Consider the following 15,907-nt stretch of genomic DNA (forward strand, 5'->3'; position numbering starts at 1 on the left):
ATGGGCATTCTGAAATTGGATTTGGATTTGAACAAAGAACAAACTGCCACATGCCCTTGAGCAAGGGAGGCTTGGGTCAAAATTTTATTTTCAGGATATTAATGGAACAGCAAAGTGTAAGATAGACCAGAACAGTGAGAAATGGGAGCCAGAAAGAGCAGCTAGAAGATCTAATGGAATCAGATGGATTTGTCCTGCATCCCCACTACCTTAAGGCCAACATGATAGTTTCTAGACAAATACCTGAGAGAAAAAATATGCAAAGAAAAACACCCTGCTTTGGCAACTCAACAAAAAGCAACAGAAAAGTAGACCTTTGCCAAAGTCATCAGCGGTTCTTATTTTCAGCTTCCAGATTGAATATATCTTTGATCAAAGCTGTTTGAAAGAATGAGGCTGAGAACATGAAAGCCAGCTAAGGTCACAAATATTCATGCTCCTGAACGTGACACAGAAATGATGAACTTTGGTTTCCTGGCCTTTTCAAGGTCATCGATGATTTTCCAGTGTGGCTGGTTCTACTCAACTCCCCAGATACCAGGGGTCTGTGAGAACCTTTTTATCTTTTCACCTAACAGAGAGGTTCCAGAAAGTTTCCGGGGTGGGGTAGGCACATCATAAACTCTGCTTTTATCCTTTCTCCCAAGAGTTCGCTTTACTGAACTAGGCCTACGGTTTCAGAGTCTATACCACCTGCAGCACATGTCAGAAAACAGCTGAGTGCTAAAGTTGTAAGAGGCAAAACAGTAAGAGGGAAATAAACCCTTGGATGAGTGGAAATATGTGACTGAGTTCTGTGGTTAACACAGACCATTGTTCATTGTGAAGATGGGAGAGCCTCAGATCTTCACGTGCACGCAACCTACAATCATCAGATCCCCTCATCTCTGAGTTACGGTAACTTGAGTAGTGCAGATGATTATCAGTCACCTGTAGACACGATGACTCAATGTGTATGAAACTCAGAAGGGGTAAGCTACAGTAATTGAAAAGCCAACAGCTCACGTTTCTTTAGTAACATACTCATAAAAAAGGTTAGTCAAACCACAAGAGTGTAACTTCTCCCAAACCTGCACGGAGCCTCTAGTCCAGCTTGTAGTCAAAATCGTACCACACCTTTGAATGATTAATGATAGCAGCTTCAGGCTGAATTAGAGGTTTCCTTCTGATGAAAGTACAAATGGCAGCAACAAGTTCTGAGTTTAGGAACCAAGGCTGCCTGGTTGGGCCATTACTTACCCGTGTTTCCTTTTAAAGGTGTCAATCCCTCAATCCCTACCATCTAGGCTTTGGTAACTCTAAACTGAGCAACTGCCTGACCTGAATTGCTGCGATGTGGTGAGGGCATATGTTGTTGGCTTCTAAGTGCCAACTTGAAAGTACAGACAGAATCACAGCCTAGAGCTAAAAGGGACCTTAGCTGAGCACACGGCTGAGACCTCTGCCTTTGGGGCCAAGCAATACCCACCACCCTAATCTGTTTACTTCTGGGTTTTTTTTTTATTTTTTTTTAAATATTTTTATTTATTTTTGAGACAGAGAGAGACAGAGTATGAGCAGGGGAGGGGCAGAGAGAGAGGAAGACACAGAATCTGAAGCAGGCTCCAGGCTCCGAGCTGTCAGCACAGAGCCCGACGCGGGCTTGAATCCATGAACCGTGAGATCATGACCTGAGCCGAAGTCGGACGCTTAACCGACTGATCCACCCAGGCACCCCTACTTCTGGGTTTTATACTTCACACTACCTAGCACTGTGCCTTATATATAATACTAAAAGGAATAGCTACTATTTATTGAGCCCTTACTATATACCCAGTGCTGTCCTAGGTACTTTTTGTATATTGTCTCATTTGCCTAAGGTGAATTAGCGTCTCTTAGTCAGATGAAGAACCTAACCTACAAACAGGTTAATTTGCTAAGGTCGGTTAGTCAGTAAATGGAGAACTAGGATGCAATCTAAGGGCCTAAATATATCTGTCCATGAGCATTAACTGCTGTTTCCTGGATGCTACCTTGCCCATGGCTGCACAATCCCACCATGGACAGTGACTTCAGATTCTCTGCTGGGGTGGTTCCCAGAAGCAGTGGACCAGCAACTGTGCTTTATTCCAAATGGACCAGCAACGTGCATTCAAGAAATATCTATGATGCACAGAATTGTTGTGATATCTGTAAGTGCTTAAAAGAGTGCCTGGCAAATGTAAACACTTAATAAGTGGTAGATCATTTATTATTATTATTATTATTATTATTATTAGCCTCACACCATGTTACGTGCTTTGAGGAATATAAACATAATTGCAATCCAATAGGAAATGTAGCATTTATGCAATTTCATTACAAATCAGTACCCCTAATACAAAGCATACAGTAGTCAAGAGAGTAAAGAGAATAATATGGACAGCTTCTCAAATATGTCATGTAATGTGAGACAAATATTAATCTATTCTTTATTTAAAAAATTTTTTTAAATGTTTATTTATTTTTGAGAGAGAGAGAGAGACAGAGACAGAGACAGAGCACAAGTGGGGAAAGGGCAGAGAGAGAGGGTGACACAGAATCTGAAGCAGGCTCCAGGCTCTGAGCTATCAGCACAGAGTCTGATGTGAGGCTCAAACTCAAGGACTGAGAGATCATGACCTGAGCCAAAGTCAGATGCTTAACTGATTGAGCCACTCAGGCGCCTCTGTTCTTTAAAGTCTCCTTGTTATCTGAGGTGGTGGCAGTGATTGTGGTGAAGACAGTTCTATATATCACCAAACTGTTTAAGCTTGCCTTGAGTGCAGGGGGAGAACAGAGTAAAGAGAGGACTCAGGAGACTATGCGAATGTAGACGATGTGTGTGCTTTTTTGTTGTTGTTGTTTATTTATTTATTTTGAGAGAGAGAGCACCACGCAAGTGAGAGTACAAGAGTGGGGGACAGACAGAGGGAAAATCCCAAGCAGACTCAGCACTGACAACAGTAAGCCCAATGAGGGGCTTGATCTCAAGAACCAAGAGATCATGCATGACCTGAGCCAAAATCAGAAACTTAACCGATTGAACCACCCAGGCACCTCCTGACCATGTGTACTTCTTTTATTTATTTATTTATTTATTTTTAACATTTATTTATTATTGAGAGACAGAGAGACACAGAGCGTGAGCAGGGGAGGGGTAGAGAGAGAGGGAGACACAGAATCCGAAGCAGGCTCCAGGCTCTGAGCTGTCAGCACAGAGCCCAATGTGGGGCTTGAACTCATAAACTGTGAGATCATGACCTGGGCCAAAATCAGATGCTTAACCAACTGAGCCACCCAGGCGCCCTCTGACCATGTGTACTTCTAAAGGCAGATGTGAGTGATGGTATTCCAGACAGACAGCATGGACAGAACCATTACATATAAGAGGGAAAGTATTACACAGAAGTGGAAGTAGTTCACTGTGGCTGAATTAAAAGATTACTTGGCTGAAATGATAAAATGAGAAAAGGTAACTTGGAGACAGATTGTGCTAGGCTCAGAACACCTGGGTGGTTCAGATTTTATTCCATTGGGAAGCCACTGAAAGGTTTTTTTGAAGATGGGGGGGATGATTTGAACTTTAGAAAAATAACACATTTCTACTATTATAGTCATCATGAGGGGTGATGTGAAATATTCAGGTTTTCTTTTGAAGTTTCTTCAAGTCACTGAAATGTATTTGCCACTACCTTCATACCATATCCCATGCGTATTATCGCTTACTCTTACTGCAAGTACATGTCAAAAAAAGGGAGGGGGGCAGGTAAGTAGGGTAAATGGAATATCTGATGAGATGATGGCTCTGATCTCAATCTAAATGAGACCAAAGTGACTAACATTTCTTCCAGGAGGAGGAAAGCAGTGGGGAGCCACAGAACAGGCAAGAAGGGGAGCAAACAGAGAGAGAGAGTGATGGGGGTGGCACCCCCCATGGGGGTGACAGCTGGAGACTGTTTTGTTGTTGCAGAAGCCTTGTCCTCTGTGAGAGGTACTACTGGATGTCATCAGTCCTGATGGAGTCACCAGGGGAAGACTTCTTTTCTCAAGAAAACACACCCTCGAGGGAGAATGATTGCCCTTCTTCAGGGACTTTTTCTTCCACCAGCTTTCAATGACTACACTCCCCACTGTCCAAAGCCCTGGTGTAGCACACATGACATGCACTGCTCCGGTTAACCTCCCAAGGAAGGAAGGCCTTGGACTGCAGCATGTTTTAGGCCTTGCCCTGACCCTGCTCTGTCACCTGCTAGTTGCATCTCGCCATCTCTCCAATTTTTCCTCCTCTGGTGAAAGAACTCGCTACGTGTTCCTGATATCCCTTCAAGCCCTAAAATGCTACGATTTTATAATGTTTACAGGATTATAGATTTCAGCCCTTTGGGAAGGGGTGGGAGAAGATACTTTTTGCTGTTAGAAACGAGTTTTCAAACTGCTTCCTGTCGCTCTGTTAACCAAAGCAGACAATTTCTCATTAGTTACTTCACAAGGAGAATCGATGGTGTTTGTTGAAGTGTCAAAACCTCACCAGAATGTTTACCGCGGCTGAGTGAGATCTGTTTTCATGTTCTTTTCAACATGAAAACTTCCTTTAATAAAGTAATACATAAAATTAAAAATAATAAGGAGATGCTATGGTAACCACTTTGGTCGGAATAACACATCTGTTTTTGGAGAAAGAATGAAAATCAGAAAAAGAAATATGCAGAAATGTAGTCATTTTCCTCCTCCCTCCAGGAGAGAAATCTGGCCTCTATTTTGAGCCAAGTATTTGAAGATGGCCTAGTTAGAAGTCTATTCAAACAAGTTTATAACAGGAGAATAAGATGCAGAGAAAGGACAACTCTTAAAAGGGTTAGGTGCTAAAAGTGAGGCCTTCGTGTCCTTCGAAAAGAGCAACTAAGAATTATTTTGATGATGTAAAGATGCTGATTTCTAATGAATGTGTGTTGATTTATGTCCTATCTTACGGAAAGTGAAATAAAACATCTTAGAGAATTAGGAAAGAAATTATTTTATTTTTCTCCTATGTAGGCAATTTAATTTTACTCCTATGCTTCAATACAGGCATGCTTTGTGTTTCCTTTAAAAAAATTTTTTTAATGTTTATCTATTTTTGAGAGAGAGAGAGAGAGAGAGAGAGAGAGCATGAGCAAGGGAGGGGCAGAGAGAGAGGGAGACACAGAATCTGAAGCAGGCTCCAGGCTCCGAGCTGTCAGCACAGAGCCTCATGTGGGGCTCAAGCTCACGGACAGCGAGATCGTGACCTGAGCGGAAGTCGGACGCTTAACCAACTGAACTACCCAAGTACCTCCTTTGTGTTTCTAAATGCACCCGAGCTTAACCCAATCTGTCCCTCTTCCTCAGTTAATCTCTAATTGATGGAAGATGCTACCTACTGGTGATTATCTCTAGCCTGTTGGGAAAGTAACAGGCTGACCTGATGGTATAACTTCACCTTAACCCTCACAGTTCAAGAGGTCAGGGAAGCAAAGGTTGGTCTGAGTGCTGTGCAACTGTCAGCAAGGATTAAAGGGAGTGACTCATTCTTCCTTCACACTTTACCCTTTGCCATTTCCCTGGCAGCTGAATCTTTTCAGAAAATGGTGCCTTGGAGAGGAAATACAGGAGACAGAAGAGAAGAGGAGAGAAAATATTAGCCCCGATGTTTTGTAGCTCTTCATCTCATACACTGCAGTGTCAAATGTTCCTTTTCTCTCCCCGATATTACTGTTTTCTATCAAAAAGGTTGATTCCATTAAATGATTCAATAAATAAAGGAAACCCTTTATTTAAAAATAATCTCTAAAAGGAAGAGATATAAGCTAATGCTAGAAGATTAGAACAGGGCTTAGGAACAAGAACATCATGGATATGGCAGGAGCACTATCCCCATTTCCTGATGAAAGAGCCAAAGAAGTAGCAATGCCCTCAGTAAGATATATGAATGTTGGCCAAATGCAGCTGTTTGATAGATTCTCAGATTTAACCACACCTTCCTAAAAAAAAAAAAAAAACAACTAAAATATCTGATATGGTTTATAACATAAATACCTTGTCTGTACAGCCTTGAGAAAACAGTTACCTGAAGTTACACATACGGGTTTATAAACACAAAGTGGTATTCATAATTGCAGCCTTTGCTAATTCATCTCACTGACTTGTAGAATGATAGAGCTGGGAGGGACCTTCCCGATCACTTCATCACCTATTCAGTCTCCTCATTTCACAGATGAATAAACAGAGGCCCAGAAAGGTTATGTGATTTGTCTGAACACACAGAGTTAAGAAATGACTGAGCTAGAATCGGAACCTGGGTGATTTGGCTTCAAATCCAGTGTTCTTCCTACTGCACTACATACCACAATTTACCAAGCAAAATTTCCCCCAGTTTTTCAGGGCCTTGAAGTTGCTGCCTCAGCTCAAATCAAGAGCTAACTCTACTGGGTTTCCTGATGCCAGCATAGAGAGAACATGATGGTTCAGAAGATGAGAGAAATCAGCACCTACAAGCATCTCTCATGAGTCTGGAAATGAAGGAGTGGAAATCCTCTGGTCACAAGGGTAACAAATGGAACAGATCCCTGATGTAATAAGTAGAGTGGCATGGAAGTGAACACAGGAAATGTGTTTTCTTAAACCCATGAAGATAACAAAGCAACTTTTATTATATTTTTTATTATATTAAGTAGGGTTTTGGCTCAACTATTGCTATACGGCAGCTATACTAAGCACCTTCTCTCATATTTTAGTTCTCTTAGACCAAAACACATTGACTATAATTGGATTGAAATTGCATCACTTCACATTTTTTTCCTTGCCCATTTCTCTCCATGTCCCTCTCCACATCAAGTACGGCCATTTCTAGAGTCAAAACTTTCCCCAAAATAAATTACAAGGTAAATTACACTCATAGAATAACAACTATACTCTCCCTTTGTTCTGACTCCAGTCAGAACTTCTTCACAGGAGTCAAGCTCAAAAGATATATGAGCAATGTCTTAAGATTGCGCCGTGGAATCACAATTGATCCACTGCTCCTAAACTCCACATGGATGTCACTGCATGCCCCTTGACATTTCTCACCAGGGAGGGGGGAAATGGTAATGGGGGTTGGGGGGGGGGGAATGTGTCTTTCTAAACTGAAATGCACCAACTTTAGTCTGACACAATTCTTAAAGTGATTAAAAGAGGATACAAAAACTTCTCAGCTAATCAAAATAAAATAAAGAAGGCATAAGTACCTAAATAAGCATAAATACAAAGCTAGGTAATTTTGAAACACATTAGTTCTTTCAATAAATCTCTATAATTCACATAAAATATCTGCCTGTAAAAAAATGACCTAGACCATAATAAAATTTAACCAGATTTAAAAACCAGGTAGGTACGTAATATCTGTAAAAGCTATTGGGAAGATTAAGCACAAAAGAACTGTAGTGAGAAATCAATAGCAGCAAGTAGCTTTGGAAAAACAGAATGACAGTCCTCTAAAATTTTACTGGTGTTGAGGGAGGTCTATTTTCGTGTGACAACTATTTTTGTTCAGTATCACTGAATTTCAATTTATAGCAAAACTGATACATTCAATTCAGCTGCCCTCTTCACAAATACAAATCTATTTTAAATACCATGGTCACATTTATGTAAACATCTGGGAGAGTTGGGCAAAACATCTCTGCTGTTCAGCAGTCCTAACACTTTAATGAACATAATTATTTTTTAGCCATCTCATTCTGCTCCATTGTTTGACAATGTGAAAACCAATGGCATAAAAATTAACTCCTGTAAGACAAATGATTGAATCCAGCCTAGTTATTTAAATCCATGTTCTCCCAACCACATTCTCTTAAAGCCAGTCCTCAATCAAATTCAAGAAAGAATGGCAGTAAGTTTTAGAGCATGAAAAAAAGTTTGGGCACGATTACAGAACCAACTTGTAAAATATAACTACAAAAGGTTACAGAAATGCTATTTCAAACATCTTACTGGTGTCAATTGCACAAACTTTGTCATGCAACATATGTCATTCGGAATAAAGAGGAAGGAACAGCATTTTTAACACCAACTCCATTTAGGAAATTGGATATCAAATACTCCCATCTTCAGGAGTTAAGATTATTCAGTTAAAATATCTTATTCTATTTGCCCGAGGTATCAGAATGAAGCATGAAGAATAAAAGTGTACAATGGAAAACCAATTACCTTATTTTAACAGAGATTAAGCTAGGAAGGGCCTGTGTAATATATAAGCATCCTACGTTATCTCATTTAAACTATCTGCTAACAACAGCAGGAAAAAAAGGGTTGTATTCTTACCAATGAATTTCTGAGGCATTGAGCTTTTTCGTTTTGCCACATTGCTTGCTAATCTGTCCAGAACGAGAGCTCTTTCACTTCCCATCTCTGCTTTGATGTGTCTTGCCTCCGCACTTGCTGGTTTGGAAAAATGTAAAAAGAAGAGGGAAAAGAACACGGTGGTAAATGAGGGAGAAAAGGAAATAAACTGGAAGGAAAAGTATCAGACATCTGATGCACACTCTGTTGTTACCTGTTATTACTGCTCAGATTCTTGCCCGGGGTACCTGCTGTGGTCAGTGAAGCCAGCACCAGGGCACGTTCAAATCTTGCAGTCTTATGCTGAGATGGGAAAGCCCGACCCATCCCCAACCAGTATCTTCATTAGCAAGAGGAAGTATTAAATAAACAGCCTGGACGTGGTTGGTTGCAAAAAGATAGATAGATGGAGATCTTCTAACCCCCGATCAGCCTTCTTTCTGATTCTGAGTAACTGCGTGTGACACCTGCAGACTGATATAATTCTTCTAAACAACTTAAAAAAAAAAAAAAGTATGGTGCCCCAGATTTACTGTTCTGTTTATGTTAATAGCACTTTTGAAAATAGATACACTTACCCAGACAGCAAGAAATCTACTCAGTGATTTGTGTATTGTAATTCTGAGTGGTTTTCTTTTTTCTTTCCTTTCCTTTTCTTTTTTTCCAGCATGTTCCTTTCAGTTCCTATCTCTTAAATTCTATTTCTCTGGGCTCTGCATTATCTGTTTCATATGCTCCTCACATTTCAAAATTGTCTCAGAATTTCCCTGAGCAACACTTCTGTCTTGAAATTAAAGAGCAATTTGTATAATGCATCTTTATTATATTTCTAATGAACAATGTAAATAAAAACTGCCTAAGAATATGGTCTAGTTGTTAATCCACGAATAGACCCCTAAATGGTGCAGGCCTGTGGTTCTCAGACCTGCCTGAACATTAGAATCAGCTGAAGAGAATGTAGGACACACCTATGTCCAGCTTCCCCTTCAGATCCTAAAATCAGGATCTCTGGTGTAGGCACCTAGGCAACAGTATTTTTAAAGCTCTTCAGATGATTTTAAAATTCAGCCAGAATTGAAAACCATTAGAATATATAGATAGTACTAACATCTAATCGATTAAATAGTAAATTGGAATAAGTATAGTATAATTTGCCCTGGTATAGCAGGTAGTACTCAATAACAGTCTGTATCTAAAGTTCAAAGAGATACCAGCTGATCTAGATGTAAGGCTTTACACTTTAGCAAACGATGCTAGCCCAAGCTACAGATCAGAAAACTTTTCTGTAAAGGGCCAGATAGTAAATATTTTCAACTTTGTGGGACACATCTAGTCTCTGTTCCATATTCTTTGATTTTTCCTCCAACCCATCACCCTTTAAAAATGTAAAAACCTCGTACACAAACAGTCTGCTGGCTACATTTGGCTCATGGGTCACAGTTTGTTCACTCCTGTCCTCCATAATCATATTGTGTTACTACAAACATTCCTCTCTGTTTTATCATAAGCATTTCAGGAGGTCCAAACTAAAATGATGTATCCATACATTTCTAATGTCTCTAAGAAAGAAGAAATTGAAATTAGTTTAAGAGACTAGAGTAAAAAGCAAGTGATGGCTGCAGAATGGATTTTTTTCTTCTCAAATATATGCACAGATTTAGGGATGGTCAGTGCTCATTCCGTAGTTGAAGAGTTTGCTGTGTGAACAGATTCTAATATACAGAAATAATGTCACATATTCCATGGTCTCTCAGACATTCAGTACCACAAATTGGTATGCCCAGAGAGAAGAAAATTGGCCACCTCTGCAAGTAAACAAAAGAGAAAAACCTCCAGGGCAGGACTGTCAATTATGGTCAGGGCAAGAAAACTAAAGTCAAATTAGAAAAAGAGAATTCAAAATACCAAATATGTTTCATTGTATTATTAGCATGTCTTAGTTTTTGGTTGCCAGTCGTTACACAATAAATTATAAAGCTCACAGTTTTTAAAATTCAGGAATAAAATGGAATCTGGCTCCAAAAAGGATTAAGAGAAGAGGATGATAACCATACTTACTAGACTTTGTGAGTTTCTTGTCAAATATAATTATATGCTCCAAAGAAATAAGTCCCAGTCTCTGGTTTAAGCTATTAACAACACTCTATGTGTCAATGAAAACAGTAAGGGTCAGAATAAGGGGCCTGGGCAGCTTTGGGGCTGGTGGTAAAGCACTGTCACTTTGGCTGGCTGGCCATTGTAAATAATGGGTACTTCAGCAACAGGACACGCTGCTATTGAGTGAAGTGGGTCAAATTCTGTCCAGCACAGGGACAGGTTTAAATGACCAAACAGGAAACTATTATATATATTATTTCCTTTCACACAAACCACCACCAGATGTGGCACTACCCCGAGCCCCAAGAGCAAAGAGATGAAAGACAAAGGCCCGGGATTTGAAATCAGTTCCTGAGGCTGTTATAAGGAGGCTTTTTCTTAGAAACAGCTAAGGGTGCTTTGACTGGGAACATTCATTGTGGTTTGAGCAACTTTGGGAGGATTAAATCCACACCCTGCCCTCTCCCTACCCCCAACTGTGTATTATTATCAGAAAGATTTAAAGCGAAAGGAGAATGAAAAACAGTCCTGTGGGAATTTTTAATTCCACCCCATTTTACCCCTATTTGTATTGGTATCTTCAGTCACTCTTCTAATGGGCCAATCATCTCACAGAGATCTTGTGCCTTCAGCCCCAGGACTCACCCCAAGCATTATGTTGCCAGCCTAGTTTTCCCATTGAGCTCTCAGTAGTCACTGTCTACATTTTACCAAGTCACTATCAATTACCACAAGCAACTTTCTGAGGACACATACTCAATATCTTCTATATTTGGGAGGATGCTAGAGCGGGGATACATGACCTAAATAATGTAATGAGGGCATGTCACTAAATGGCAACCTTCCGAGATAACATCATCTTTTATCCCTGGTTACTCACCAAGATCCTCTTGACAGTCATTTCTAGATAACTCTTACTCTGTAAACCAGTGGCCAAATGCCTGACATTTAAAAAGATAACATTCTGAAGTGTGTGGATGGACAGATAATTGGGGACATGGGTGGAGACTTTCCCATTCCCACAATAGAGTGAAAGAAATCCTCTGAAGCGAATCGAGAGGGCTTCTGTCCCCCTAAGCCCCTCTCTGGCTTGTTCACTCAAAATAGCAACTCCAAGATCCCAACCGTCACCGGACATGTGAACACGCTCTAGAGATTATGTTCATCTTTACTGAGTTAACCATTGTCAAATCGGCAAGTTAGGCAAAGGCTAACGCTTCAATTCAACGTGCTGCACTCTTTCTTCCCAAACTGCAGGTCTTTTGCCTTGCAGTTATCGGTCAGCTGCTGTCTGCTCTTTAATACACAAAGAAATGCTCTGCAGTTAGAGGATCTCTTTGGGATTACGAGGAGTTTAGGCAGTACACTGAAAAGCAAACAAAGAGGACCACTGGCTTTTGGTCCTCTGCTTCAACTTGAAGACCCAACTGTCTACTTATAGAGTCTAGACTTGTTATCTTGCCACATCATGTCTCAAAAATGTAAGTGGAGGGAAACCAGTTTGGCAAGATAGTAAGGGGACAAGATAATGGGTTTAAATGATGAAATAGGAAATCCGTTCCTGGGTGGTGTTTGGCAGTTTAATGTTGCAAGGGGTGGGTGCGGGGAATACGGGATAGTGGCAAAAAGCAATTTACACACTTGGTTCATGAGTGAGCATAGGGGTAGGGCTGTAATTCTGGATCAATTCCCCTTCATGTCACTTGCCTACTACATAGTGGCTATACCAATTTTCATTAGCTAAATGATTTTAAAGACATGTTGAAAAAAATATTAAAACTAATATGAAGTCATAATTACAGAACAGGTTTCTACCTTTAATCGCCACACAAGTCTTAATTGTCTGTCTTTCAGTTAACTATTTCCATGATGCAATTTCTATCTCAAAGTGATTGCAGATTTAACTGTGTAATTGGTTGTGTTTTTGTGTTTGTTCCAAATCTGTCATTTGATCTTGAAGTGTTAAATGGAACTCAAATAAGAGGCATTGCTTCCTGTCTCTTCTCTGGTGTGGTCAGTAAGTAGCTAATGGACAGTGGAACAAAGGGGTGTTATTGTGTAACGAGAATTGTCTAACAAAAGATTGCTATCAAAGACTGAGGCAGGTTCTAACAAAAAAAGCTACATAAAATTGTTGCCTTTTTGAGCAAGTAGAATGAATACTACCTGTGAGATAGTATCACTTTTTAAGAAGAAAAATCAGTTGGGAAAATCAACTTTTAAAACATTTAAACTTTTTCTTTGGTCTGCTCCTTGGGAAAAATATAAGTTTATTCTAAAATTCTCATGCTTGTATTGGCTCAGCTGAAACAATGAGAGTGAAGATAAAAGGTTGTGACTCCCAGATTCATAAATAAATATAATTATTCAATTACTTTAAAAATCTTGTTATTGCTAGAACTCATTGTCATACAAAAATATGTCCTGCTCCAAGTACTCATAATCTGTGTGAAATGAGGCTAAATGAATCTCTATGCCAGCTGTTAGTCCCTTTCTGGGATAAGAATCAAGCTAATGAGAAAATGAAATCCGTGTTCTTCTCTATTTTTTTCATATACATTCCATTAAGACAGCAGAATTGGATTATCTTGATGATGTCACTCATGAGGTCTGGAGTAAAAACTTGGCCTGAAGTAGCTGTATCACATGTACCTCTCTTAGACCTTTGTATTATATTAATAGATCAAATGCCCATTGCCTTGTTGGATTGTGATTTCTCCAAGGATAGGGGCTAAACTTTCATTCATTTTTACAAACAACTCTGCCACAGTTCTGGGACCTAGAGAATCTAACAAATGCTATCTGAGTAATAATAATAATAATAATAATAATAATAATAATAAAAAGAACTGATTAGTGAGGCCAGAAGTCCTATTTCCCAACACAACATTCTTTTGCAAACTGGTCTCCAGTCCAAGGTCTTTTTATCTGTTCTGCTTCCATAAAGACCTGCTTCCTGATGGGAGCAGGTCTGTCTCAAAGCTTGGGTCTTAGACTAGGCTGTACTTCAATTTACACTAAGCACTTAATGGGGGCACCTGGGTGGTTCAATAGGTTAAGCATCCAACTCTTGATTTTGGCTCAGGTCATGATCTCACGGTTCATGAGATCAAGCCCTGCATTGGGCTCTGTGCTGATAGTGTGGAGCCTGCTTAGGATTCTCTACCTCTCTCTCTGTTCCTCCCCCACTCACACTCTCTTTTGCTCTCAAAATAAATAAATAAACTTAAAAAAAATAAGTACTTGATGAATAAATGCTATACCCACAGTAGCACATTACTATCATTACTTTAAAAACTAGGGATGAAGGGATAAGATATACCACTGGTGATAGTATGTTGGTTAGGCTCAGAATGGAACATGATATCCAGACTGGGACTCCCAATTTTAAGAAGGAAACAAAAATGGAAACCATATAGGGAGCAGTGGCAGTAATTAAAGTTTGGTATGGCACCTGGGTGGCTCAGTCAGTTAAGCATCCAACTCTTGATTTCAGCTCAGGTCATGATCTCATGGTCATGGGATGCCCAGCATAGAGCCTGCTTAAGATTCTCTCTCCCTCTCTCTCTCTCTCTCTCCCTCTCACACACTCTCTCAGGGTGCCTGGGTGGTTTAGTAGGTTAAGCGTCTGACTTTGGCTCAGATCATGATCTTGTAGTCTGTGAATTCAAGCCCCATGTCAGGCTCTTGTGCTGACAGCTCAGAGCCTGGAGCCTGCTTCAGATTCTGTGTCTCCCTCTCTCCGCCCCTCCCCTGCTCATGCTCTTTCTCTCTCTCTCTCTCTCTCTCTCTCAAAAATAAATAAACATAAAAAAAATTTTTTTAAAGATTCTCTCTCTCTGTCTGTCCCTTCCCCCCTTGTACTCTCTCTCTCAACACCCCCCCCCCCAAAAAAAAAGATTGGCTTGTATGGATAAACATTCTTTATGTTTTTGGGGGTACCTGGCTGGCTCACTCAGAAGAGCCAATGACCCTTGGTCTTAGGGTCATGGATTTGAGGCCCATGTTGGGTGTAGAGATAACTAAAAAAAAAAAAAATAAATAAACTTAAAAAAATAAATTTTTTTTAATGTTTACATTTTGGAATTCAGGAAAAATCATGGGAACTATTTGAAATATAAAAGAGAATAATATATTGACTGACATGCAGTATTTATTATACTTGATTAAACTGACTTTAAACATTTTGTAACATGAAACCACCATTACAACATACTTGTTTTAAACAACAACAACAAAAATTAAAACTTGCTGACTCAGTTAACCCTTTATTTATTTGTTTATTTTTACTGAAACTTAAAGTATGTTGCATGCATCCATCAAACCACCCTATGAAATGCAAATTAACTCAACTTCTGTATTTCAGCATTTCCTGAATCACCTTAAGCCACTCAAGACAGCTAAAATATTTCTTTGATACTTTCCTAATTTGAAATTCCTAAAAATGATTGTGGATATGGGAAATAAGATGGTAACCTTACTTTAAAATCCATAATTTTGAACTTGCTACTCATAGGGGACAGTGTACTGACTTTTCCCCTACTTCCAAGAGAATCAAGACATACATACATGCATATGTGTGTGTCTACTCATATGTGTGTTACCATATTTCTTTCACTAACCAGATAATGTATAACCTTAAAAATAGCTAATCAAGCCATATTTTCCCAAAGTGGAAAAAAAACAAATGTCTATTAACTGATCAATAGATTTGTATTTTAAATGCAGTAAATCCATATAACGGAATATTATTTGGCCATAAAAAAGGAACGAAGTGCTGATACATGCTAAACATGGATGAGCCCTGAAAACATTATGCTAAGTGAAAGAAGCTAGACATAAAAGGCCGTGTATTATATGATTCTAATTATGTGAAATATTCAGAATAGGCAAACCCATAAAGACAGAAAGTAGATCAGTGGGTGCCAGGGGCTAAAGAGAGGGGGAAGAGGGAATGACTGCTAATGGGTACAAGGTTTCTTTTGAGAGTGATGAAAATGTTATGGAATTAGTGGTGATGGTTGTATAACTTTGTGAATATGTTAAAAACTACTGAATTGCACACTTTAATTTTTTAATGTTTATTTATATTTAAGAGAAAGAGAAAGAGAGAGAGAGAGAGTGTGGGTGTGTGTGTGTGTGCGCACGCGCAGGGGGTAGGAGGGGCAGAGAGACGGAGACAGAATCCAAAGCAGGCTCCAGGCTCTGAGCTGTCAGCACAGAGCCTGATATGGGGCTTGAACTCACAAGCTGTGAGATCATGACCTGAGCTGAAGTCAGATGCTTACCTGACTGAGCCACCCGGGCGCCCCTGAACTGTACACTTTAAAAGGTGACTTTTATGGTAAGTGAATTATATTGCAATGAATTTTTGAAAATAAAAAATATATTTAACCATGGGAACATGAGAAGTCCTAGTGATTTTTAAGCAAGTCACTGAATTTTTGATGAGTTTCAATATCCTCATGTCTAA

The 15,907-nt window shown here is 39.6% G+C and overlaps 1 protein-coding gene across 2 annotated transcripts in view; it reads right to left on the reverse strand.

Annotated features, from left to right (window-relative positions):
• IKZF3 (IKAROS family zinc finger 3) overlaps positions 1-15,907 on the reverse strand; it is a 90,650-nt gene that overhangs the window by 6,929 nt on the left and 67,814 nt on the right. Inside the window, exons 1-2 of one of the 2 annotated variants that reach the window (XM_042965696.1) lie at positions 8,552-9,442; positions 8,320-8,436 (exon numbers count right to left, since the gene is read on the reverse strand). In XM_042965696.1, coding sequence (XP_042821630.1) covers positions 8,320-8,404 — 85 coding nt within the window. In that variant the 5' untranslated portion in view covers positions 8,405-8,436; positions 8,552-9,442. Of the gene's footprint in view, positions 1-8,319; positions 8,437-8,551; positions 9,443-15,907 lie in introns of those variants that run through there. The other variant, XM_015539151.2, reaches the window with a different exon arrangement.

Source organism: Panthera tigris, chromosome E1 (assembly GCF_018350195.1).
Source record: "Panthera tigris isolate Pti1 chromosome E1, P.tigris_Pti1_mat1.1, whole genome shotgun sequence".
NCBI lineage: Eukaryota > Metazoa > Chordata > Mammalia > Carnivora > Felidae > Panthera > Panthera tigris.